The sequence below is a fragment of the Larimichthys crocea genome, chromosome VII (genome assembly GCF_000972845.2).
Source record: "Larimichthys crocea isolate SSNF chromosome VII, L_crocea_2.0, whole genome shotgun sequence".
NCBI classification, from domain to species: domain Eukaryota; kingdom Metazoa; phylum Chordata; class Actinopteri; family Sciaenidae; genus Larimichthys; species Larimichthys crocea.
This window is the reverse complement of record NC_040017.1, coordinates 7,041,995-7,069,658: the sequence shown is the minus strand read 5'-3', so window position 1 is coordinate 7,069,658 and position 27,664 is coordinate 7,041,995. Positions and strand designations below refer to the sequence as shown.

Below are 27,664 nucleotides of genomic sequence, written 5' to 3'. Positions count from 1 at the left end.
TGTCTATGAATTATGCGTAAAGATCTGCAAGATGCAAAAATCATGCGTTCAGGCTTTGACTTATTAGGCCGTTATATTGTTAAATATGCAGGTCTTATAATTAGGCTATATTTGAGGGATTAGATTAAACAAAATTCAGTAATAACTGTAGCCAAAACGAAGAAAATGTCAGGGAAATTGCATTATGTGCGTATATATGCAGTAAAATGACTTATATGTGTAATAAGGTGAGCAAATATGAAGAGCTTTTTGGTCATAATTGAAGGTTTAGGTGTCAAATCATAGATGGAAGAATAAGTAAAATGTAATGTGGCAAAATAATCATAATGCTACACAATACAGCAGTCCATTATTATTATTGTTTACTCTGTATTTTGTGTTTTTGATGGGATTGAGGCTGATTACTAATTGTTTTCTCATATCATTTTGAGGCTGTGCTTGCTGCTGTTGCTGTGCTGAGCTGAAAGTGTTTCATATTTTATCCACCTCCCTCAAATAAGTAATATCCCATAGAAATGCATCTGTTGCGTTAGATTACATTATGTAAATGTATTATGTTTGTCAATCCATGCCAACAGTAAACCACTTGCTTAGTGGCTTACATAACAATTTGATCCTTTGTTTAATAACATTATAAGAGATTAATTGACAGTGATTTAATGGAAAAATCTCACATCAGGACCAAACGCGTGCGTCTGTGCAAATTATTTTGCTGACCTACTATTAACTAAATACACGTCGTCAGTCACAGTTTGATTGCTTCACTTTCCTCCCAGTAGGTAGTTCACTCAACACATAGGCAGATTTGGGGTTGTTTTTTTGTTTTTTTGGTAGTTAAACAGTGCACGCAGTGACTCTGCCATCGTTGTGGATTTTGTGAATCGACTCCCCTGTTCTGTCCGAGCGGAACTGTGACAGCGTCTCTGATAGGACGAAAGTTTTCAGCCGCAGCCAATCCCCGCGCCCCGCTGAGCTCCGGGTGTACCCTCTCCACCAATCACGGCCGCGACGCGCTGACGGGGAGAGTGAAGAGCTCCGCTACTTTTGACTGTCTCCTCTCACTTTGAACCGGTGTCAACAAACAACAACAACAATATTTTCGTCCTAGCTACACCCGACTTGGCAACCACATTACCAAAGAACATCAACACTGGCGAATAAAGCCGAGGAGAGTGACAAACTAACTCTTACTAACACCCAAACGTCAAATTTTCTTCTTTTTTGTCCTCACTTTGGACTCCTCGGAGGGTTTTTTTGGCCGCCCCGGGACATTGGTGCCTGGCCGGTTGAGGCTAACCCTAAACCGAGGCTAACCGAGGCTTAGCCTTCCAGGAACACTTCGTCGCAGTCGGAGAAAAAAAAAAAAGAAGAAAAATAAAAAAGGCGACTTTCAACGACGTCCTCCGTCTGCGGACTCGGTGTCGGTACGGCAGCCTCCCCGTTAGGAGGGGGTTTCTGTTGTCACTGGGGTGGTGGTGGTGGAGGTATGACTGCGTTGGCGGGGTCAATACCCAGGATGATGCGACCCACGCTGGCTCAGAACTACCCCCGCAGCGGTTTCCCTCTGGAAGGTAAAGCACCACACTGACAGACGGGGAGCTTTCTGGATGTGGACGGGTTTCTGTGCTAGTTAGTTAAAAGTCACTGTTTTTTTTATGTAGCCGCAGTCCTGTGCCTAACCTCGGCTTAGAAACACACAGTTTCTGCAGCTATACGAGCTATATAAAGAATAATACGTGGTAACTAAAATGACACATTTCCTGACGTTTTATGTTTGTGTTGGTATTTTATTTGACCGCTCTTTTGCTCGCAAATGCTGGTGTACTTGTAGCAACTTTTTAAACTTATAATTAGGCTATTAACAACATCGTTTGTATTTGTTTTAATGTGATAATTCTCTAACTTTATAGCTGCAACTCATCGTCTAAAATGTTTATTGCCAGCTGTTTTTGAAATATGTTATGTTGTTGGTGGTGGTGTGTCGTTCGGAGTCGGTCTTAAACTTCTCCTCCTCACTTTGGTGACACACTCCTCTCGTTATTTTCATTAAATACAGTGTCTACCCCGCTGGGTCAAGGCCGAGTGAACCAGCTCGGAGGAGTTTTCATAAATGGCAGACCTTTGCCCAACCACATCCGACATAAAATCGTGGAGATGGCCCATCACGGCATCAGGCCGTGTGTCATCTCACGACAGCTCCGGGTCTCACACGGCTGCGTGTCCAAAATCCTGTGCCGGTACCAGGAGACGGGCTCCATCAGACCCGGGGCCATCGGTGGCAGCAAACCCAAGGTATGGAGCAAAGAGATCAGATCAGATCAGATCAGGAGATATCTGCATTGTTGTATAACACACAAATCATTTTTGATAGTGCACTCTATCAATATTCATATTGACAAGAAATAAATAAATAAAATAACCTGTTGATTTTTTTCAGCCTATAAAAGTCAATGTATGCATTGTGCCTCGAGGGCCACAACAAAGTGAATAAACACGGCCACTTTTCTGACCTTTTGAAGCAGGGAACAACGCCGGACGTAGACAAGAGAATAGAAGAATACAAGCGGGAAAACCCGGGTATGTTTAGCTGGGAGATTCGGGATAAATTACTGAAGGATGGGATATGTGACCGCAACAACGTCCCTTCAGGTAAAAAAGGGCAGAAAATTATTATTGTTATTTAATTTATTATTTTCTTGATCCTTTTATATTCTACTATTTTTAAATTTTTAACTAAGTAAAGTATTAAAACTTCACCCAACTTTAAACTGTAAACAAATCAGACAAATCTACCCTTCTTTAATTAATTTAATTTAATTTAATTAAAGTATACTTTTCTAGTCCTTATTTATTTTACATAAATATCCCACTTTTGTAGTGCCAATTGATACTCAATGAATATGATTGTTTTTTTTTTCTTTACACATATTATATATGACTTTTTCCTGTTGTGATTTCCACTCTTTGAGCGAACTTTCTTTTTTCTTTTTTAACAGTGAGCTCCATCAGTCGCATCATGCGGAGTAAGTTCGGTGGGAAAGGCGACGAGGAGGAGGATGAGGATGAAATCGAGAAGAAAGAGTTGGAGGACAACGACCGCAGGGCCAAACACAGCATCGAAGGCATCTTAGGAGACAGATGTGAGTAAGCTGCTCCAGTTCTTGTGGCTGATGTGGAAAGAAAAGAAAAAAAAAATAGTTGGCAGTTTATCTTTTAGCTTCTTTTTTTTTCATAACAGTGACCCACAAACACATCAGAGAAGTCCTGTTTGATGATATAATCTCAGTGAGTCCACATGGGGAGCTTGTTAATTTAGTATTTAATTGCTAAACTATTCAAGATACACTTTGGGAAATATTGTGAAAACCTAACCGGCTCTGTTCACATATATTCTCTAATTCATTTGCAGTGAATTAAATTATCGAGGAACACAACGCTGGTGTTGAGCCTTCACTCCTCCAACCTGTTGATTGCTTTTGAGCACTTTGTAAAGATGGCTTTTATTTAGTCGTATAACTCGCCTCCATGTGAAGTTTTAGCATGCTGTAAACTTGTTGGATGGGGGTGGAGAGTGCGTGTCGTTCTTTGTTAGGAATTCTTTATCGACCATATCTCTGAGGCTAATGCTTTTCCCATGAGGCCATACCGTAAATCAAACAGCAGGTGATGGCTCTGTGCGGGAAAAGAGTGTGTGCATTGTGTGTGTGTGTCTCTTTCTCTCTCTCTGTGTGTGTGTGTGTGTGTGTGTGTGTGTGTGTGTGTGTGTGTGTGTGTGTTGAGCAGTAGTGTGGATGAATAGCAATGTTACAACAAGTCTGCATGGATACTCATATTCCGAAAAGCACAGAGAGCGCATGTAAACAGCGTTATAAAGTCACTCTATTTAAAAGTAATTATAAAATGTAATGTCAAAATTATGGAAACATATTTAACATTTCTCTTGGCCAAGATTTTTGCTCGGCAGGCTGTTTGTTTATAGTTTGGCTACTATTTAATGCAACGAATATTTTTTTTTTTCAAATGGCAGCGCCCACTACAAAAAGTGACCACCTGCACCAGCTATTCAAGTTTAGATTTAGTCTACAGTTCATGTTTTCATTTTAAAAAGTGAAAATAAATAAGTTATTTTAGTTTTTTTTTTGTGGATTTAAATGAGGTAAAATAGCCTGAACTAACCAAATTTTTTTCCTAAGTGATTTGCATAGGAAACAATTATAAAGAAAGTTTATTCATAAACTTGTACGTTATAACTTATAAACTTAATACGTTTATTGCTATTTTTCATTCAGGAAAAAAAACCACTCTCGTTTAAAGACATTTTAAAGTGTTTTTGTGTGGTAAAATATATATAGATAAAATGGCACCGGATATGTTACAGGCCAAGGAATAAAACATGCCATATTTTCTTCATTTCCCTCATCGCAGTTCCGCAGACAGTAGCCTAATTGGAGATTTGGGAGCGGTTTTGGGGCTCATAGCTGTGTAGCTACATCAGGTCTAATTAGCCCGATTTAAATGTCATGACTTTACTTCTTTTTTTTTTTCCCTCGCCTGCGTCATTAGATTGGAAATAGGCCACGTTTGGCTGCTCCTTTAATCTGGCACTTTCCGAATTAATACAAGCCACCATTATGAATAGACATAATGTTTCCCCTTTAAAAGTCTGGATAACAGGCGTCTCTCGGGTGAGTTTGTAGGAAAGATGATGTGCTCTCCATCCTTTACTCGATGAAATATATTTAAATGTAATTATACCTCACGGGCTCAGTGTGTGCCAGCTAAATTGAAACGGCTACGGCTAATTACTGGAGAAAACACTGGCGGTGATGGTAGCTGTGGCAGTTCACTCTCATTTAGCAGATGTGGCGATGTTTGAACTAAATAAATGCATGCTAAATATGGTTTAACACTTAATAAGCTTGCCCATTGTCCACCTATAGCACCAGAGACTAAACGTCCCCCCAGAATGAGTCGTTCAAATGTGTGCTCAGCATCTTACCCTTCCGGTTTAAAACAGTTAAATGTCAACATTTAGCACTTCTGCCTCCTGCATCAGTGAAGCAGGGGAGGAGAGAGATAAAGGGACCTCTAGCTCCGAGGAGACAAAATGTCCCCCAGATGAGTTGATCAAACATTTGTTCAACGGTTTCCAACTCCTCACAAAGACACGCCTCGCGCGCACAACGGGACGCTCAGGGATGAACTTGGGAGACAAAGGCGCGAGAGTCTATTTGGGGCTCACGCTTGGGCTACGCGCGGACAAAAGGCCAGCTTGGAAACAGCTTTGGCCGCCCCGCTAAAGAAGAAGGCAACCTGTTTATAATTCAGCCCGAGAGGGGAAAAAAAAAGAAAGGGGAGAGGAGAGCTTCTCCACAGAAAAGCCCGACAAAACACACTATGAGGCCGCAATGAAGGATGAATTATTCAGGGAGCGCTCCAGCACGGTTTAGAGGGCTCGCTCACCGAGGGAAAATGGCCGTTTTCACCTACAAAATGTTTCCTTTTTGGGGTCGACTTGCCATTCAGAATGACAATTGAGGCCTCTGAAATCCACTCACGTATTGCCTAAGGATGCGTGCTCGCCCCCCTCAGAAACCTGTACACGCAGTTAAACGCGTGTACGCGCACACATACTTTTGCGTTTTTACACTTGCTCCCGCAATTTCAGATGCGCCATTTTTTTCAAAGAAAAAACACAGTGAGTGAGAGCTTGCGCACGTGTTAGACACTTTAAGTTGTAATTTAGAGATATCTGTTCGCGCTTTATGTGAGTTATATTTACATTTTTTGTGAATTTGTTATTTTTTATTGTGGACGTCAGTAATAACTTCCCCGCTGCCTCGTTGTGATTTATCATTTCAGTGCTTTAAAATAGAAACACTGTCCAATTCGGCAGCTTTTGATGAAGCCTCACTGCTGGGTGTGTCGTAATATTCAGACTGTAATTACTCATCAAAACCAAGTGGCTTTCCCCGCCTTGAAGGATGTCGCTAATAATACTGAGACCACTCCAGCTTGGAAACTCATGATCTATTGTTGATTCTTTGAACATTAATAATGTCTCCTAAATGATGTGGATATTGTGCTATGTCACATTTAATGACAGAGGGAGTGTATAAAAGAGTGTTTTCGGTGAATGGGGACCAATGTTCTCCCCGGAGAGCTCCGGTCTGGCCCGGAGCGCAGCTTCACAATGGGGGACCCGGCCACCCGTCAGTGCACGCAGCCCCAGCGCAGCGCACAACTCCAAAAAAACTCAGCCCCCTCTCTCTCTCTCTCATTCCTCCCCCACTCCTCCCCCCCTTCTTCACCACTTGCTCCCCAAATCTCTTCAAGCAGATTAAATCGACTCTTTTATTTCATGTCACTTTCATCTGGAGAGCAACACCGCCCCTCTCCCTCTGTTTCCTCCTCTTGTCTCTCTCAGCCTGCGGCGCACGGCTCGTCTCATATCTGGCCTGCATCCTCCGGAGCGCACAAAGGAAAGTCAGTCCACTTCCATAACGTTTCTAATTAAGTTCTTTATGAACCTTTTGATTGCGAATATATTTTGTTACAATTTCCAAAATGTCAGGACTAAAAATGGATTGCAGTAGCTCCGTCTGATTAGTGAAAGTAGTTTTTTTATTTAATTGAAATTGCATAAGTGAAGTTGGCACCACCTTTATTTTTATACTTGTGAAGCTGTCTGCTTTGGAACACATTTGTTGTAACTTCTCAATAAAAAAGTTAATTAATAATATTAGCAGATGAAATAACACCAAACTAACACATGAATAATAGAACATGTAAATCAAAACTTTTAAGCCACTTTCTGGCCAATTTTCTGATTAGGAGTAGTTTTCTTTAATGCTGGCTGTAAAGCATTGACACTTTATGGTCAATATATGATGGCATTTTATAGGTATTTTAAAAAAGGCACTACACCTTGCGTGCACAGCCTGTTCAGTCAATTAAATATCAGTAATAACTAAAAAATAATCTAACTTTAGACATTTTCTTTCAAATCCACGTGTAATAAGCAAATATGAGTTAAAACAGAAAGAAATTCATACTCAAAAATCCCCCCCACCCCTCTCCGTTTTCTATCAAATCTTTATATATTTGGCAGTAATGTTGACCCTCCAGGCCTGTTACTGGGCTGTACCAAACTCCCAGCGTCATAGTAATTAACCCTGGAGACAAAGTTAATGATTAAAACAGTCACGGTGTCCCCGCCTCCTCCCTCCTCCTGCTTCACATTTTCACAGTGTATCTTTTAGAGTCCATACTTCGTTAGGTGAAATTAGCCAGATAATACAGAGGAGCCTTGTTGAGGGCCGATACATTTCCATTTAGGCCAGCCGCGTGTACACACACACACACACACATGCGTACAACACACACACACACACATTCCACTCTGCAATGCAAACAGTCAAAGGGATAACTTTATTTGGTGAAAGGGGATCCTGGAAAGGGCTAATTGAATAAGCCCGGGATCTTTGAAAAACCCCTACCATGGTGAGCGCAGTCATCATGTCATAATTAGGTTTATTGAGGCGCATTCCTTCAATCTGCCTCCATTCCCCCGGGCTCATTGTATCCAGGGCCCAGGCCAATGGCCAGGGGACAAAAGGGAACCATGAGCAGACAATACATGAAAGAGCCATAAAGATTTAGCTGGCTTTGTCACAGAAACGGAGTGGGACTTTGTTTGTGTAAATAATGCGAGTGAATGAAGAACTTGGGTTGCTCTGCCACTCGGGGTGAAGGATGGCGTGCTGCAAATGTAATATGTGGGCACACACACTGGATCAGTGCCAGGGCAGAGCAGAGGAGGAGGAGGAGTAGGAGGAGGAAAGAGGAAGAGGAGAGGTGGAGGCAGAGAATGGGTTGAGAGCACAGAAGGTTCAGTGTGTTTACTCTAGCGTGTGTGATGAGCAGGGACTTTTTACATAAACTTTAGTCCGTCAGCTGTCATCTTAAACTTATAAAAATCATTTTTTCCTTTTACATAGTTTTCCAGCTGCCCACTATTCTATGTTTTTGCATCTTAAATGAATGCTCAGTTGTGAAATTTGACTTGTTTCCTCACGTATGGTGGCGTGTAAAGCAGCCACTGAAATGCTCAACTGTAGTCAGCAAAGTTAGCAATCACAAAAGACCATTTTTAAACACACAAAAGGAAGTATTGTTTGTGAAACATGATATTTCATTTGAATTATTTAAGTTTAATATAAAGCTAAAAGAGTTAGGTAATAGATTATTTGTTTGGGTAATTTTTTTAAGCAAAAAGAAATCTCTGGTTTTAGCTTCTCCAGTGTGAGGATTTTGTGGTTTATCTGTTAATCATTTTGGATTTTGAACTTGTGGTTGGACAAAACAAGACACATGGGGACACCTTTGTATTTTATTTTATTTCCTAACATGTTGTAGATCAAACAATTAATCGAATAATCAAGAAAATAATCTGCAGATTAGGTGATAATGAAAATAATCTCTAGTTGTAGCTCCAATAAACAGTTTCTGTCCCTGTCAGATCTCACAAAGACATAACCAATAAGCTCTTGATGGATCTTATAATAGCTATTGGCCAGTGGCCTGAGCCAAGTGTCTGGTGAAGAGGGCTCTGTGTGTCCGTTGAAAGAATGAATGTGTCACTCATTGAGTCCCTGGGCACGAGGGCAAAAGGGGGCACGAGGGCCAAGTGGCGAGCACCAAATCACTTTCCTCTTACCCCGGGGCTCTCTCTGCCCCGCTCTCATCCCGCACTCCTCCCTCTCTCGTGAGTTTTTTCTAATAAGCCCATGCACGATGACTATTCAAGCATGAAAACATAGTTATCTGCAAATGAATGGCTGCTCTATGCTTCATTAAAGCCTCTTTTTCCTTTCACACTCTTATTGTGACCCTCTGATATCAATTCAAAGGGCAATTAATGAATGCACACCAACTTTGAAGTCAGGGTGATTTCGCAGAGGAGTGGAGAGGGAGGGGGTGACTTGTGCGTTTGTGTGTGTGTGTATGTGCATGTGTGTGTAGGGGGTAGGGGGTATTTGGGGGTATTCCCCCTTCAAGACCCGCGGTAGCGCCCCGGCCTTCACCCGTGATGGACTAGCCACATTGAGCTGAGAGCGAGCAAGCCCCAAAGACGGTTTGAAGGGAGTGAAAGAGTGAAAAGGCCCCGCGAAGGTCAAGTAGAATGGCTCGCCTTAGAATAAGGCCCCTCTTTATCTGCTGCAAGTATGCACTATAGGCACAACAGCTGGGGGGGGGGGGGGAGAAAGAGGAGGGGTAGAGGTTGTTTTTTAATGTGCATGAGTGTGTTTGTGTGTGTTTCCTGAGAAAGTAAGGAAGAATGCAAGTCTGTGCATTTTCCTCTCACGTATCTGTCTGCGTGTTTGTGAGCATGCTTGTTTTTAACGTGCGTGTGTATGTGCGTGTATTGGGGTTAGGACCGAGTGTCAAAGTTTGCAGAGGCCAGCCAGAGGCCAGCAAACGCACCATCTACGCCACCGATGGGGGGGACAGGCAGCTGTCAATCACCTGACTGATGAAGCCTGACTTTCATTCAGCGCTTTGTTAACTAATTAGCCCAGTAGCTTTTGTGTCACGTCAGGAAAAGAGGCTTAAAATGTGTGTTTACGCTGTAGTAATGCCGCGTGGGAATATCTTTTGTAATAACCGCCGTGTGCAGACACAGATTGAGACTTGTGTTACGAATGTGTGCGATGAAGATGATCAATTTTGTTTAGGATTTTGGAATGAATGTAGCGCTCTGTAGAACATGATTACAGGTATTTCCTTGTTCAAATAGGGATTCACTGCCAAACCAGGAGTTCCTTAGTAATATTTACCATCTGAAAGTTGAGGTAAAAAGTAGGAAAGTCAGATCTAACCTCACATACCCATGTAACATGAATGCAGCATTATACAGTACATTACTGTTATTCTAAATGTCTCACTAGATCTCATTATACTAGCATTTTTGCATTAAGATTTCACAGATTAAATTCCACTGGATCAAATTCCTTACTTTGCAGGGGAAAGTACTTGACATATATCTATAGTCGTATGCGCTTATGGACTTTTTTGTGTTGCTGATGATAGCTTTACATTTTCTGGAAAATTCACATTAGGAAGATTAATAGCTGCTGTAGTCAGGAGGGGCAGCCCGACAGCAGAATTAAGAGAGATGAAACTGTCAAACATCCTCTTTGTCAACTCCAAAAACTGGGAATGACAGCTAACCTGCTAACAGCTCGCCTCCTCCGTTGGACTTCGACGAGTTCCCCACTGACTGGAGTTATGAGTCATTTTCAGAGTTAAAAGACAGAGAAGAACTGCAGGGTCGCAGGGCGATGGAGGGTCACTCTCCCCCAGCGCTACACAGGAAACAGGGTTAGAAACACATTTAGCTACAAATGACAGGTAACCATTTCCTCATCCACTCCCCCCCTCTACATCCTCAATGACTCCCATAACTCTTCATTGAGAGCATCAAGCGCCTTCACTCTTTTTCGTGCCTTTTTTTTTTGCAGCTTAACAAGGCTGTGATTGATGACATCATTGCTCGCATCATCTTTTTTGTGTAATCACAACCCCGTGCTTAAAAAAAAACGCAACAAATACACACACACAGCTCTGGCACACTCTTATTTACAGGGCAGCTGTGAAGGTTGAAACTCCTCCTTAGCAAGTCAAGTGAGTTCGTCCCTACAACCCCCCCTCACCTCCCACACATAAAATACACACACACACAGCATCTTTTTCTTAACCCACCAGAAAGAGTCACAGATGGGTCCATAAGCTGTCAGTAAAGCCATTATCCGGCCCAGCATCTGCCTGTCTTGACTTCTATATACTGTTTAATGCAGTCGGCCAGTCACTTAGTCCCCCAGCTCCTGAATAGGAGCAGCATGGTCGGCCCGCCCAAATAAATGCTGCGTTTGTCTCCTCTGCCTTTTGTTTTGTGTTTTCTGAGAAGGGGTAGGTGGAGAGAAGGGGGGCAACGTGTCAGAGGCTCAATTTACCCTCACTATTAACCAAAACCCCAGAAGAGTTACTGGGATGTCCGAAGAGGGGTGTAAATAGTCCACATATGGTCAATCAATTCCCCAAAGTCTCCAAAATCCAAGTTTGACACATCCCCTTTCACTCCCTTTCTATCTGTCTCTCTCTGTCTCTCTCTCTCTCTCTCTCTCTCTCACACACACACACACACACACACACACACACACACACACACACACACACGCTCAATGCGTACTGTCTCATGTCTCAGTGGACATATTTAAGCCTTTGTGTCCCCATCCGACTGCCACCCTCCCACCTCCTTTAAAAAAAAAAAAATCAGCAGCGCTGAAGTCTTTCCAACAGTCTGTTTCAGCTAAATCCTCTATTCTCCTCCCTCTTCTCCTCCTCGTTTTTCTCTGCTGTGGGATGGCGTTGCACGGTGGGATCCATTTTGGACTTTCTTGGCTCCGAAGAGGTTGTTTTGGCTTGAAGTCCCGTGCACTGTGTGCCTCTCAGAGCTTCAGTTTGGTTAAATTAAACAGTTTTCTTTTCTCCTCTAAACCCCCCAGCCCCCACCACCACCACCACCTCCCAACTGCTCCTCTCTTATTTTGTGGCTTAATGCTCCTCGCCTCCCGGGCGATCTCGTCGAGGCTGCTTTTCCAGGCCTTCTCCTACTCAGATAATTTTACCCTTTTAGGGCTCATATTTTCGCATATTTCGATGAACCGACAAGAGCCAGCACCACGTCTGCAACAAAAAAAACCCAAGACCCCCTCCTCCTTGCTCCTTTAAGCTGAGGTGGAGCAAAAGTATACAGAGAGAAGTCAAGTGTTTACAGGGGCTATAAATACCAGCGTTTTAAGATATAGCATATGTATACGGGCAGCGATATGACGGTTAGAGTGGATAATTTGATTGGCCAAGGCTATTTGACGGTGCCAAATCGATGTGATCAGATCTTAGGGATAGCGAGGCGATGACGGCAAACGGGGCACTCTGAAACCACAGGTTTACGAGGTTGGAAAAGATCCGGGGGAGCAAGGGGGAAAGGTTTCAACCTCTTCTCTCCCCATCTCCTCTTCCCTTTCCCCCTCTTGGTCTCAGTAGGAGAGGTAATATATATCCTGGTGCTGATTTGGCATTGTATTTCAGTGGTACACAGATCATTTTAGAAAGTATTGTGTGTGTGTGTGTGTGTGTGTGTGTGTTTGTGTGTGTGTGTGTGTATTTGCCCCTCACCACACTTAAAAGGCATGTGACCAACTGTTAATGGAGGCTGAAGTAGAGACGCCTCAGGGCTGACAAGCTCGATTAATGTAGCCTTAAAATGCATGTAGAATCAAGGGAAGCCCAGCGCTTGTGTGTACAAGGTCATGTGCTTGGAGCGCGGAAGTCTTTGTGTGTGTGTGTTTGTGTTTATGAGCATGTGTGTTTAAGGTGTGGGGAGTAGTGAGCTTCAGGGGGGTGGCTGCTCTCTGCTTCGTCTTGGCACAAGTTTGCCAACAAAACACCCTCAACGCTCCATGTGTCACCCCCATGAATCTTCATCACCTGACACTTTAATTTGCATTACATTATATTCTAGAGTTTTAGGCATGTGGACATGCGTGACGCTTCTCACACACTCACACAGATGATATTGCAACTGAAAAACCAAAACATCACCAAAACAACTTTTACTTTTTACTCATGTAGCCATCTTATGCATGTCTTTGTAATTTCCATATTTAAAACCAGCAGCAAATTTTCACACAGATTTTGTGTCTACATGAGTCCAAAAATTGATCATTTGGAACACTGGACATTTCAGCCTACAGTAAAAAAAAAAAAAAAAAAAAAAACTTTTTGTGATGAGGACTGCTCACAAAAGTGAAGTTTGTGTTCACTTTGTACAAAAATTCAGCCTAAGGTGTCGTGGTTTCAGTGATCTTAGCAAAAGAAGTGAATAAATACTCGTTACATCTTATTTTCAACCCTCACAGTAAACCGTATTTTCCTGGACAAGGCACAAACACACCTGATGGCTGCAGCCATCGCAGCACTGAAGACAAATTTATGAACTAAGAAAAGAGACAAACAGGTTAAGACAGTTAGCAAAGAGAGAAGACGGGGGAAATCAATGGGAGGGAGGTTTCACCACAACTAGTGTGTGTGCATTGAAGAGGGCCCACAAACCGTGGATGTACTACGCTTCTACCAACAATAACAACAACAAAAAACACAACACCGATGCCCAGTGAGACTATCCCCATGGGTACATTTACATCGGCAACAGCCCCTTGTTGCCACTGCCCTTCTCACCCCCTCAGGTGCTCTTACAGTTCCCTCTGGAGGGAAGGTTTTTTTTTTTTTTTTTTCTAGAATGCCCCCGGCTGTGCCCCCATCTACTCCCCCCTCCACACCACCTCCTCCTCCTCCTCCCAAGCCCTCTGCGGAGCCTCTTTATGTCCCCCCTCCAGCTCCCCCGTGGGGCAGGTGACAGCCCTCCACTGTGAAGGGCCGAGGGAGCCATGACGGATTCCACAGATGGAGCGTGGAAATCGCCGGCAAAGACCTCAGCTCTGTGGTGCAACAAAGAGCCAGAGAGCCCGAGAGAGAAATATGGGTGGAAAGGGGAAAGAGAGATGGGGAGAAGGGAGACAAAAGAGAGGCTGCTAGAGAGAGAGAGAGAGAGAGAGAGAGAGAGAGAGGGTGAGAAGGAGGGAGGATGACGGAGAGAGAAGAGGGAGGAGAAGGTGGTGCTTGTTTAAGGAAGGGCGGCGTGCCGAAGTGCAAAAAGTGTGTTTGTTGGGGGGAATTAGGACTTTGCTACTGTTTGAAGTAAAACACGTGCAAGCCTGGTGTTTTCTTCTTACTTTTTTTTGGCCATTTATATCACCTGTCGTTGTACGTGTCAGCCGTGTGCTGTTCCGTACGACACATTTGCTCTCATTATGTCGAAGTGACCCGGCTTCCCAGCAGACATCGTTATCATCTCGTCCAATCGTCTTATCTTCCGATGTAGCAAATTCAACCAAAGTGAAGGGAAACAAATGAGCCTGCTTGAGCCCTCTGTAAAGGATCTGATTCAGGATTGTGTCACGACTAGACTTCCCGAGACTTCAGAGGTGCCACTCTGTCGCTTCTTTTGAAAAGTTCTCGAAACCCTGGTAGCAGTCATAACTGATAGGTAATTCCAAAGTGATTAAGGATTTTCCCGGCCGCCTCAGCTTTCCCAGGGCCCAAATCCCTGTGAAATGCAGAGGAACGTGCATGCTAGTCCAGAGAGGGGAGGGTGAGGTTGGGGGGGGGGCATTCCTTGCGGCCCTCCTCCATGCAAGAACTGGAGGGGGAGGCTACAAAAGGCCTCATCTCTTGTTTTTCAGCCATCCTGTCCAAAACTCCAGAGCCCCCACCCTCCAGACCCCCGAATTCTTTCCCCCACCATCTATAACACAAGTCCTGTAACCCCTCATGAAATGTTGGCGAGTTTGTTGCAAAGTCGGACAAGTTGTGGTGGCCGCGCTGAAGACAAAAAGTTTGTAACCACAGTGTCCATTTTGATTTTCTTAATGTGGATCCATTTTAGCTAGCCTAAAATCGATCGTTCCGGTTAAAATTCTAAACATGCAGGTTACTGACGAGCTGTTAATCTACGAGTGCAAGATTGCAATATATTCAGCAGAGGCTTAAGCCAATGTCTCCATTTCTCCCACTCCCCCTTTGAAAATATTTTACTTATTGCCTCCCTCATGCTTGAATGTTTCTCCACCAATTTGCTCCTAATGCATGTTAAGTTGACTCCCACTGCTATTGGTGAAAATCGCCAAAGGGGGAGAGAGGATCAGTTTCACATGAGGGGCCCTGAGCTATTTGGATTCTCTTGTATTTTATTGTTGCTTCTGAGGGGGAACTAATACAGTGTTGCACACAAAACTTCCCCTATGCTGAGGGGGAATTAATTAAGTGTAACACAAAAAGTGGGCGCTCTGGCCTTGGTGAACTTAGAAGGGGAGCCAATGGAGTGTTTGAAGTAGTGAGTTAAAAACCCAGCAGCCGGCTCATGGCTCACAATAGTATTAATGCGGATCTGAGACAGAGATGAAAAGTGGAAAGACAAAAACTGTCAGGGCGCATGATGTCACTGCAGCTCAGTCAGGCTGATGATTGCACTTGTTGACGGGTGAAAAATATAGTTATGTATTTCTCAGATTTATGATTTCAATTCAGATAAAACAGAAAGATTTGCTCAATCAGTTCGTCGATTGATAGTAAAATTACAATAAAAATAACTAATAAAAGTTTATGTCATTTATCAAGAAAATGGGCCACAAATTCTGTTTACAACTTCTCAAAGGTGATGATTTGCTGTTTTTCTCCGTTTGACATAATTTATTACATTTGGGGGTTTCGACTATTGATCAAGACAAAAGAAGCAATGTGAAGACGTCGCATCCAACTCTGGGAATTTTTCACGGGGCATTTTTATTGACAAAACAATCCAAAAGAAATTTGATTTGATAATTAAAGCCATATATTCAGTTTCATTTCAACAGTTTTAATTAACTTTTTACCCCGAAAGCTTATTTTGTGTCAGTGTCAGACATGAGGGGAGATGGAGATCGGCCAGGAGGTGAAACACTAGAATGAACACTAGACTGCTTTGGTTCAAGTAACTTAAGACTTGACCTGAGTTATAATATTTTTTTGTTTATCATTGAACACATTTTTAATGCTCTTTAGAGCATCGACTTGATGACTGACTCACTGAGGTATCTGATTATCAGCTGCTACTGAAACCGTTGCAGTGTGCTGGTGAAGAGACAGAGAGATCGTATACTCAACAGTTTGAGCAACTGCTCCTGGCTGTCCAGGATACTGTCTACACACACATACACACACACACACACACACTCAAAGAATGCGCCCTGGATCCAAATTAGCCTTTTGTGTGGCTTTTAGTCCACCAGTCCCCCTGTGGTGCCCTGGGAATATTGTCCAGTGGGATTATTCCTCAGGCTCAGGATATTCCTTCTGAATGGAGGTCTGTTTGGTCACAAGACCATGAGGAAGACGGATGCCTGATGGTGCATGTGGTGTGTGTAAAGAAATGAAAATCCCCACCTTCTATAAGTAGTCATGTGAGCACTATAAGTAAACAACGACAAAGAGTGAAGCAGTTGATACCACAGAATTAATGAAAACCCATTTAAAGCACCTCCAAGACCAAGACTCCAAGTGGTGGTCTGTAGGTTTCAAAGGTCAGGCCAAGCTGAGTGTGTGTGTGTGCATGTGTGTCTATCGGGAAGAAACTTAACTGATATTTCTCTCACGTTTAAACAGCGAGTCACTCAGATGAGGGTTCGGACGTGGAGTCGGAGCCTGACCTGCCACTCAAGAGGAAGCAGCGGCGCAGTCGGACCACCTTCACGGCAGAGCAGCTGGAGGAGCTAGAGAGGGCCTTCGAGAGGACCCACTACCCCGACATCTACACCAGGGAGGAGCTCGCCCAGAGGGCCAAACTCACCGAGGCCAGGGTTCAGGTACGAGAGGGCACATGCACATGCTGTATATCCAGTGTGGAAAATGTGCTTTTTAAGAACTGAGGAGAGATAAAAACAGATTGTAGCTTGTTAAACACAGGAACTCATACAATGGATTTAAGCTTAAGGCTTATAAATTTTACCTCACAGAGAACCATGAAATCCTTCAACAGAAGTTAAAATATGAAAATGTTTACAAGATGGCAGCAACACACACTCACATCTGTCTGACCTAACACACCAATGTGCACTTGATGACTTGTCCTTACCCTAAACATCCCTCTGTCTCTCTCACACACACTTTTAAACATAAACCCTGTGGTTTTATACACTCCCTGGCCATTTAAAAGCAACCTGCAGATCTCTGTTTTTCTCCATACAAGAGCGCGCGCACACACACACACACACACACACACACACACACACACACACACACACACACACACACACACACACACGCAAACTCCCAGGGGCCCAATCTGGACTTTCCTATTTCTGATCTGGAGTCCAGTAAATTCTCCTCCATAGGCTCCATATGGGAAGTGTAAGCAAGCCCAGCATGAACCCTCGTCCATATGGACACGGCATGTCACTCACTCGCCACGATACCCATCCAACACACACACACACACACACACTCTCTCTCGTTCTGTTTCAGCTTCACACTCAGAGAAGTTATTGTTTTGTTTACAGTAAAAATGTGTTTGCTATTCAGACAAATGCAGCAACAGTGGTTCTTGTCAATAGCTGCGATTTATTTCATTTTTTACCACATGACACACACACACACACACACACACACACACACACACACACACTGATCAAACAGGTCTTTTTCCTTCTAGGTTTGGTTCAGCAACAGGCGGGCGAGGTGGAGGAAGCAAGCAGGAGCTAATCAACTGATGGCATTTAATCACCTGATCCCAGGGGCTTTCCCACCTTCAGCCATGTCCAGCATCCCCCCCTACCAGCTCTCTGACAGCACCTACCCCCCCTCATCTATAGCACAAGGTAAGATATCAGACTGACTCTTGTATATTGTGGAAAAGTGTTCACGTTTGAGCGTATGGTTAAACAAACTTTAGTTTAGGAAAATGGAAGACAGCTTTGTTCTTACATTAATTACTCTAATCTTACTCTGTTGATTATTTTAATTTGGTTTGAATCCAAAGCCCAATTTAGGTAGCAATAATTAACCAGACAAAGACATTTAATCATTCGACAGTTCTAAAATTGTACTTTTTATCTTCTCAGTGTCTGATTACTTTTTTAAATCAATCAGTATTATATTAAACAAAGTATATTTTGACAGAGGTATTATTTTTTATTGCACCACCACTGTGAGCCTGATCACTTTGGATTGTTTCATAAATTAAAACAACCATTTATTAGAAAGACTAATTAGAATTAATTGTATTAAAAAAAAAAAACAACTAAAATTTCCAGCTATTTACTCTTTGTACATTGTGAACAGACATGTTTTCAAATTGAAGTTTATTATTGAGTCCAGTGAAAATTTAGCACAGTAATAAAAGCTCCTCTACAGTGGGATGTTTTGCTTTTAATTGCACTTCCACTGATCCCAGCACCGACCACTCAGCAGTCATCTTTCACAACTTTTAACCGACAATCCTTAAAAGTGTGCGTTCTCCGCCATGCCTCCTGTAGTGTCGGAGCCCCCCAGCACGGTGCACCGGCCCCAGCCTCTCCCTCCTTCCTCAGGCCACCAAGCCTCCGGCGGTGGAGGGCAGGGAGAAGGAGGATCCGCCTACTGCCTCGCCTCCGGACGCCACACCTTCTCAGGCTACTCGGACAGCTTTGTGACCCCCGGGGGACCAACCAATCCCATGAACCCCGCCATAGGAAACGGACTCTCCCCGCAGGTGAGACTACGGCCTAAAAATACGTGTATCTGAGCTGCTGTCAGTCATATTCAATAGACTATGATAAAACAAATCAATTAGTGAGGTGAGGGAACTTGATTGGTTCCATAAAAACACTAATATTTCTTCATTCTCAGTTGAAAACCGATATTACATACAACTATAACTGTTGCAGTGTATTTATTTGACAGGTGTGTTTGAAGCTGTAAATGCTTCTAGACACAAAGATAGTTTTACTTGCATGGATAATACCCATAACACGCCACACCAGAGCTGCTGGGCAGAATTAGATCTGAACATGATTTCAAAGAGTTGAACCCAGGTGAGATACGCTTGATTTACCCTGTCAGACACAGGGCTTTAAAACGAAAACACCTCTTTTCACGCAATATATCTCACCAGGTGTGGAACACATAAAACGCAGACGATCATCCACTTGTCTGCTAGATGCCATAACCGGTGCGCTGTACAGCCACACTCCGCTGCAGCACTGAAGGGTGGGTCACTCGCTCTTGGAGGAAGAAAAATAAAAAAGTCAGATGACTCTACAAGGACAGAGGACAATTGAGTGTGTGACAGATAGGAAGTGAAAAGACAATTACAGCCAATTATCCAGGCATGAAGGCCCAATGTCTCTGCACCTAGACGGAGGGTACGACAGAGTCAGAGACCCTAACAGGCAGAAAATGAGATTTCAGCCTGACGCAGTCTGACTCCTCAGAGAAAAGCAGTGTGAAGACACTCGCAGCACTACACACACGCCCATGGTCCACGTAATTACAAGGACACACGCACACACACACAGTACACTACACACAGTGTAGATAATTGATCGACTCCATGACATTTTGAGGATCAGCTGAGGATTTTGCAACATCTTTTACACAAATATTACACGACATGGTTGAGCAGCATGGCTAAGTCTACTTCTCAACATTCTGTTCAGATCAGAAGATTGATTGCTGCATTTTTTTTATTATTATTATTTCAAAGACAGCAGGGAACACGCAGCTATTTTTATTCAAAATATGTTGGTGCTACCTAATTTTAGGCCATTTCTTTGTAAATGTTTGTGTGTGTTGTGAGAGGATCCCTCCCTCTGAGTCTGATGTTTTTACTTTTACACACTAAATAAGCCCCATACATGCTTTCAGACATGCAGAGCATGCATAAAACATGAACCTACTTTACAGACAATGCTGTCCTGCATCCTCATCGTCCTGTATATGCGCACAAACACTGCTACACACTCCTATCCTGTAGCCTCAAGGGAAGCTTCTCATGATTGCATTCTTAAAATGTTTGCCTCGACATTCCTCCATGTGAAAGCAAAGGTTCTAATTTATTTGTATATATTTCATACAGCAGGGAAGGAATGTCCCGTCTCAGATGTTTCCCCCAATCCCGACATTCTTCCCCAGCTAACTCCTGGACGCTCTGATTTAGGCCGCTGGCAACAGCAGCGTTCCGATATGAAATACCCCCGGATGGGCCAGCCAGCAGCCATGTCGTGAGGCAGGGAGAGGCTCAGGAGAGAGGGATGATGTGTAGGGGGTTTGGTTAAAAGAAATAAAAAGACCGAAGATAAAGTCACCAAACTAGAATCCATCAGTATAAAGTGCATGTGTCCTGGCTCCCTGTGGCTTGTTTAAGTCGAAGCGTATCCTTACTCTCTTTCTGTTTAAACCAAACTCTCTGAACGCAGGTTAATTTTTTAGGAAAATGTTAGCGGGCATGGGAGGAAACACAACTCCCCACTCCAAATCAACATGGACTCCTCCATTCACCTCCCCTACTTGGGAAATGATTTAAGCAGGACCATGTGTGTGTGTGGATGTAGAATAATATGTCACTTAGAGGGCCAAGAGGACCCAAAGAGCAGCGTACCTGCTTCTTATTAGGACAACTCGAAGAGCCTTGAGGCCTTTGCTCTGTTGAGAAGGAGGCGGTGGGATATGATACATTTAGAGGTAGCAGGTTCAGTTAGAGTTACTTTCATAAGTGATAAAGGCAGTCTCAATTTCTTATTAACGGTTTACTGAGCGCTTTGATGATGGACAGGTAAATCTAGCGAGTGTTGAAGGGGGGATGTCGGTGGTATCGGGTCTGTTTTGAAACCAGTTGAAACACTTTGCCCCACGGCTCTTTTCCGTCCTTTGCTGGCCAAGGAATATTCCCCCAGATTTGATTATCTGGTCGCTAATAAAGACCAGGTCAAGAGCAAACAGATTTCTCAAAACAGCAAATCTATTCTGAGGTCGAACAGAACAGAGCTCGCACAGACCTTTGCTTTTGTGTTATCTTTGTCTCCATATCTTTCTCGGAGATAAGTTGTTATCTCGTGCCATGGGTTTTTGGAGCAGTGTCAAAAAGGAATTTTAGAATAAGTGGAGCCGTGGATCTGAGACAAATTGCTTAATTCTTCCTTTCTGGTGCTATCTCTGTCTGGGACTGGCTTGCTGGGAGCCTTTTGATGTCCGCGACAGGGGGATTTCCTGTGTGTGTGTGTCTGAGTGTGTGTTTGTCTCGGTTTCCGTGTTGATATGTATTACACACACGCCTGTGCTTGTATGCTGGAAATTAGAGATATTTAATGCACTATAAAGTCCTCACGGAAACAAAAGAAAACACCAACATTTATTTAACTTTCCTTTCAATTAGGTGATGGGTCTGCTGAACCCGGGCGGCGTACCACATCAGCCCCAAAGCGACTACGCCATCTCCCCTCTGACGGGCGGCCTCGAGCCCCCCGCTGGCATGGCGGCCAGCTGCAGCCAGCGCATGGATCACATCAAAGGCCTGGAGGGTCTCACCAGCGTCCCCTCCATGTCGGCTCTGCCCTCCCTGCCTAGCTCTCAGTCCTACTGCACCCCCTCCTACAGCTCACCGGGCTATACCGTCGACCATGTGGCGTCCTACCAGTACGGCCAGTACGGACAAAGTAAGGTCAATAGACTTCACCTTTTTATCCTCATCTTTTCATTCCATACGCAGACAAATGAACAAATATCATACAGTACGTAGTAATAATAATCTTTGCCTCCACATTTAGTTATTATATAAAACTACAGGCAGCTTAACAGAGATAATAAAAAAACAGAAATCAGCAAAAGGAATCATAAAACTAAACACGAAAATATATAGGAAGCTCTTTTAACAGAATAAATATGACTCATGAGTATGTTTTCATTAGTATATATTCGCCAGGAAATAAGAATCATTATGTTTTTGTTGCCTTAGAATCAGTTTTTTGTATCTACAGAGGGAGGGGTTGCTTTCTACAGAGTCCGCCATGTCGAACAGCAAGAAAGGACAAATCAAACACATATTTTTCGTGAGTGTCACAGCAACCGTAGTTTCTCTTTCATGCTGGGATGGAAGGGTGAGGTGAGGTGATGTGTATTTAGTTGTAGCCGTGATCTACATGATTCACTGCCAGATGACACCAAATCCTACACACTGCTCCTTTAAAGCAAGCATATATATATGAATATATATAAAATTGTGTTTTATAAATATGCTGTATACATCATATAGCAGTCTAAGCTTCTCCATTTATAATATTTGTCTTTAAGCCTCCGACTGCAAGCCCTCAACTACTTGACATTTTCACATTTTCAGTGATGGAAGTGAGCAATAACAGACTACAAAAATACCCCAATGTCTTCAAAGTACAGACGTATTATCACCCCATTATGTACTTAAAGTATCAAAAGTAAGTACTTGCTATGCAGAACTACTTATATCAGTGTTATATCAGCTTAATATTATCATATTATCATATACCAGCTTATTATTATTTCATATTATTGTATCATTATTGTTGCATTAACATGTAAGCAGTACGCTCGACATGAGCTATAGAGGGAAATTAGCTTCTAGCTAGTGCAATAAATGTATTGTGCTTTGTAAATATTAAATTAACAATAAAATCAATATTTTTGTAGCTGGTTGAGGTGGAGCACATTTCACCTTGTATAGTTTAAGCTATAAAAATGTGTCATATTTCAAGTTTTTGTTTTGTACATAAAGTCTTCAAAGTAACTAGAAACTATAGCTGTCAAGTAAGTATAGTAATTCGTAGCATAAAACAGAGATACTCAAGTACCTCAAAGCTGAGATATCCTCATCCTGATGTTATTTCTTAAATCATATTGAATATCAAAGGGCTGGTTGAGAATCAAATCTGTCTGAGTAGATGCAGTCTGAACATGTTAGGGTCATAACTGTGATCAGATACATCACAACTGGTCTCACTGGGGTTTTTTTTGCAGTCTGATAGTTGTTCATGCAAAACTGAACAAACTCACCTTGCTTGTGTGTTAGAAAGCTAAATGGGCCAGAGCAGGAGAACGCATGACATATAAAGCTTACGATTGTTATGGTTAGCAGATTCTGATGCGTATCATCAAACTCAAAACTGTAAAAAAATCACGGCACCCAGGTAGCTCACCCCTGTACAAAGGCTCAGTCTTTGCTGTAGCGAAAATTTTCCCGTCATTCTTCAGCTGTGCACTTTAAAAAAGCTTTAAAAGTCCAAAAAATAGCTTTAAAAAACTGTATTTTAGAAATTATCGTCTCAGTGTTTAGAAAACATGTGACCAGAAAACAACAGGACTGTTTTTTTGATCCTTGATGACCTTTAGCAATTTGACAACTTTTCCAAGTACAAACCACTGACTGGTTTTCACAGTGGTCTTTCAATTATTTTCAGTGAAAGAATTAAAATTAAAACATCTGAACCAAGTCAGTCACACAGTCAGTATGAATATCGGGCATTCTGGTAGTCCAGCGGTCTAAGACACATAACTTGCAGCCCACAAATTCCATGCTTTGATTCGAGGGATGGAAAAAAAAAAAGCAGCAGACAACACACAGGTCACTGTAGCTGCTTGTTAAGGGCAGCTTACATTTTTACGGGTCCAATCATGCGGTCTCAAGTGTTGGGGTTAATTGTGCAGATCTGATTCCATCTATGAAGCGATCAGCCCGGCGCTGATACTGAAATCTGCGGTTAGGTGCACTGCAGAGTCAGCTCCCATCAGGGTTAAGTGTAGCTCCAGTAGTGTCTGATAGCCCTCCTCAGACTGTTTGCCCTCAGAGAATACCTATCTGTCCAGCAGTGAGAGGGTCTTTTCACTTCACATTACCGTTACCTGAAGGGTTAAAATCAACTTCAAACAAATCTCTGTCGAACTCTGGAAGGCAACGTCGTTTTTTCGTCACAGCATGATTACAGCGGCCGCCGTTTCCAATTTTGGGTCCACAGGGGGTTGACCAATCAGGTTCATCCACTGACCTTGTGGCAACCTCGATACAACCCGGGCCCTTCAAAGAGCGTGGCAACGGTCCAACGAGTCTGACTGCATGTAGCCCTGCGAGGCGGCAGGTATCAAATGAATATCTGACTTAATATCCGAGAGCAGCAAATGTCTAATGAAATATCTCGGTCAAATATCTTAAAGTGAACAGAATAAAGAATTAGGGCGACGCACGTGAAAAACCTCCAGCATGTGGCACGGTGCATGTACGCACACAAGCTCAAAGGCAAACCACCGGGACAGCATGCGCACCCGCATACACCTCCACAGCGTTACGGGCCCGAGCAGTCCATCTTGATGTGATTAATCAGTGCGACTGGATAGCCGGTGTGCGGTTGGGTTTGGAGCTGCGGAGGAAAGGTCCTTTCAGGGGGTGGACGGATCCTAATAGCCTCTGGCAGGGAGGCTATTAGAAACAGGTGCTAGGACTGAGGTCAGCTGGGGAAGCAGTGTTGAATAGTGCTGCTCCACGTTCCTTGTGTAAGAGGCCGGTCCACACTGCTGCACATTTTGACAACACGTAGCTCTTACTGGACTGCCTCACGGAAACTACGGTGGTAATCCATGAAATGCTTGTTTGTTTTTTATTTCGGTAATGTCTCCGTTGCTAAGCGGGAAAAGTTGCGGTGTTTTTTGAATGGCACTTTGCAGAACTCACCTGCCAGTCAGTTTACCCAATGCTGCGGTTTCTTCGATTCTTATGTTGATGAAGTTTCTTTACCATAAGCCATCAGCCATGGCGCCAAACGAAGCTTACACTAACAAGTCTTTCAGAAACAAGAGACATAAAACACATCAACCAAGATTAATGTTAGAGAGTAGCATAATGTGAATATTTAAAAAGCGTTTATTGTTTGGGGTCCTGGAGACCTTGGCCTGTCTTTAACAGCTCTAAGCTACACAACCTTTCCTAACTGCTTCCATGACTTTAAAGCGATGACGGCCACTACAGAAAATATGCAAACGCATTACTTCTGTTTTGGGTCTCCAGACTCCATCTGTAAAACATGATTACATAGAACGGATTTTCATCTACTCTGTGTCTGTGAATGTGTTGACTGGAGTTTTTACACAACACTACTCCTCCATAACCCAAAACACCTTTTCAATTTTCTTATTGGAGCTTTAAAAACAGTTTGACCTTCAGTTTGACCTCTCTGCATATTATGTAGAGTATCATACTTCCTGTCGTGTGATCAATATATATTCATGCACAGCCCATATAACATATAAAACATAGAATATTTTGGTTTATTTGGTGTAATCTCTTCATGGTCATTTTTAGATTTTGTCACCTTCATAAATTCACTGGCAAAGGAGTCATTACTTTTCTTCACATTAATATTTTCAGAAGAAGAAGAAAACAAATATTTTAACTAGCTAATTAATGAAGAGATTTTGCATTTATTATTGTTTACATCTTAATTTTATTCTTTGCATTGTTATTTTCGCACATACACCAGTGCAAATCATTGAGGCCCATGTCAACAAATACAGGGTTTAATCAGTGAAATGCATTTAAAATGAGGGTCTTAATTTTGAGCAGTTTGTAGAGTTACATTCTAATTTATTAGATTGCAGTATTTTTGGACTAAACAGTTAGAAATCTGCTCCCGTAAGGCCAATAAATAAATAAAATACAAATTATTCAGAACATTTTTGCATTGCTAGCAGTGTGGAGGAGTCTTAAAACCAGCATATGTGAACAGTTAACTGAATACATGAAGTATAACAAATCCACATAAATAAAACATTTTAAAGACTTTTTACAGTTACAATATTGCAGGGACGGTAACTTAAACACTATGTAGCATGTACATTAAATCATCCATTTCATATATCCTTCATCATTTCAGTATAATTTATGTTTTTTTTTTCTCCTTTGCTGCGAGTGTGACAAATCCTGTAGTTCTATTGATTTGAAGCATCCTCACGTCTGTTCACACAGCCCCCCCACCCCCAAAAAAATCCACTGTTAGCACATGCTATGCTAACAATAGCCACATGTTAGCATAATGGCACGCTAAAGCACATGTCCAAAATTTACTGCGGCCACATATCTCTTCTGTCAATCTTTCCACTTTATTTTTCAAAGCCCTTTTTGCAATGGTAATAATTTAACAAAATCTTTTTTTTTGTTGTTGAAGGTGCCCTTCCTTATCTGAGGCCTGAAATCACCTGATTACAAACTCCAGACGTCACAGAGGAACATTTGCGTGTACAGCAGCGGTGGAAATCTTTTTTAATAACTGGACCAAAATTGTGTTACCATTTACCAGGACACATTCTCTACTGCAGGATGTTACATTATTGATTCTTGATGGAAGAAATGGACAAAATAAAAAAGAAGGGACCACAAGAAGGAATACCAGACCAAAAACTGTTTGACTGTGAACGTTGCTGCATCAGTATTGCAGACGACTGGCAGAGATGTCAGCGCTTAATGTGGTTAGCTCAGTGGAGTTCTGCCTACAGTGCCGTGAAGAGGCACTTTCCACAGTGACCAAACACCATTTGTGGAGTCCAACCCAAATCTTATCGTCATGGACTACAATTCCTTCGAGCTGATGCTTAAAGGAGCATGTTTACATATCTTAGGGCCACATGAGTACATATGAAATTCCATGTATTTCCAAATTAATCCCCAAATTGTATCCGCTGAACGGGGGAAAAGAAAAGGGCTTTGTTGATTTTATTGCATTTATTTGAGATCTCTGCATCCCACACATGGAGAGAAATTCCAGAGGCAGAGAAAACAAACGTGAGCATACGAATCTGTGGATTTTATTCTATCAGAAACTCTAATGTACACCACAGCTGTACTGCAGAGAAAGGTCATTCAAACATTCCTCCTACCTCCCCCCTCTGTCTCTCTCCTCCAGCCTTTCTGTCTTACTCCCTCTGTCTCATTGATGTTTTGGACGGTGAGGCAGAGATCCCGAGCCTTTTGTAGTTTTAGAGAGGAACTCGGAGGAGGTCAGGAGGTGACTTTAGGGAAAGTGACAGATGAGAGAGCAGCAGAGGAGGGCGGCGGCAAAGTGGCTTTAGGAGAAGGGAGGGTGGAGGGGGGGAGAGTGGATAGGCAAGATCGATCACAGGGTTTAAAAAAAAAAAAAAAAAACTTTAAAGATCCTCTCCCTGCGAGAAAAAGCGACCAGGTCACAAGTCACGACCGAAAGACACTTGAGAAACCAAGAGACAGAGAGAGTTTAGACTAAAGACAGCCATTCTCCCAGCTGACCAGAAGTGCAATATCATGTATCTTAAGAGTCAACCTCATAATTAAAACAATAAAAAAGAAAATCAAATGTGCCTCTTAAAGTCTTACGAAACACTTTGGGTTCATACTCTGGATCTAGTTTGGGACTTTGTAAAGGAACAACACATGTGCCTTTGAAGGCTTTTGGGTCTACAACAAATTGAAACATTGCTAATATTGCTGTAACAGGATACTTAGGGGACCACATTTGTAAGGACTTAAGTCAGTGTAGCGTCATTAAGAAAAGAATGAATCAAGGGAATGCCAATGTAAACAGAAAATTACCAGGAATGACAAAGCCAAAACTGTATTTTACTTTATTTCATTTTTTCCTGTTGCTCGGGACCTGTTGTTTTATTTTTTATTTTTTTCATTCTTTTGTTTCCATTTTGCATACACAGGAAATATCGATGATAACACATTCCGGACATATTTATTGTCACAACTGTGTGTCAACAGCATCATTGTAAAACTTCCCACAATGTACAAGTGAGTGACAAAAACTTTATCCACGAAACTCCGGCTCAGAATAACAAGAGTGCCTTCAGAAAGCGCTCATGTTTTGTACATGTGTCTATGTTAGAATGAACCAGTCCTTTCATTCCTCTGATATATTTTTTTGTATTATTGGACAAAGCGATATGACGTAACGTCATGTGTACAAGCGCATTATCACTT

The 27,664-nt window shown here is 42.6% G+C and overlaps 1 protein-coding gene across 7 annotated transcripts; it reads left to right on the top strand.

Moving 5' to 3' along the window:
• The first annotated feature begins 1,061 nt into the window (after positions 1 to 1,061).
• On the top strand, positions 1,062 to 27,664 carry pax3b (paired box 3b). Of its 7 annotated transcripts, none has more exons than XM_019256278.2 (9): positions 1,062 to 1,571; positions 2,057 to 2,292; positions 2,523 to 2,577; positions 2,997 to 3,140; positions 16,324 to 16,523; positions 17,369 to 17,534; positions 18,192 to 18,406; positions 21,068 to 21,347; positions 25,875 to 27,664. In XM_019256278.2, the coding sequence occupies exons 1-9, from the start codon at positions 1,487 to 1,489 to the stop codon at positions 25,907 to 25,909; spliced, it is 1,416 nt and encodes a 471-aa protein (XP_019111823.1). In that variant the 5' UTR covers positions 1,062 to 1,486; the 3' UTR covers positions 25,910 to 27,664. The 7 variants fall into 7 exon arrangements, with proteins under 7 accessions (XP_019111823.1, XP_019111822.1, XP_010729688.1 ...); XM_019256277.2 differs by having other exon boundaries at positions 2,523 to 2,649; XM_010731386.3 differs by having other exon boundaries at positions 2,520 to 2,577.

Coding starts and splice junctions, on each gene's coding strand:
- pax3b (XM_010731384.3), top strand. CDS start 1,487: ATGACTGCGTTGGCGGGGTCAATACCCAGGATGATGCGACCCACGCTG. Junction 1,572..2,056: donor CAGCGGTTTCCCTCTGGAAG/GTAAAGCACCAC, acceptor CATTAAATACAG/TGTCTACCCCGCTGGGTCAA. Junction 3,141..16,323: donor AGGCATCTTAGGAGACAGAT/GTGAGTAAGCTG, acceptor ACGTTTAAACAG/CGAGTCACTCAGATGAGGGT.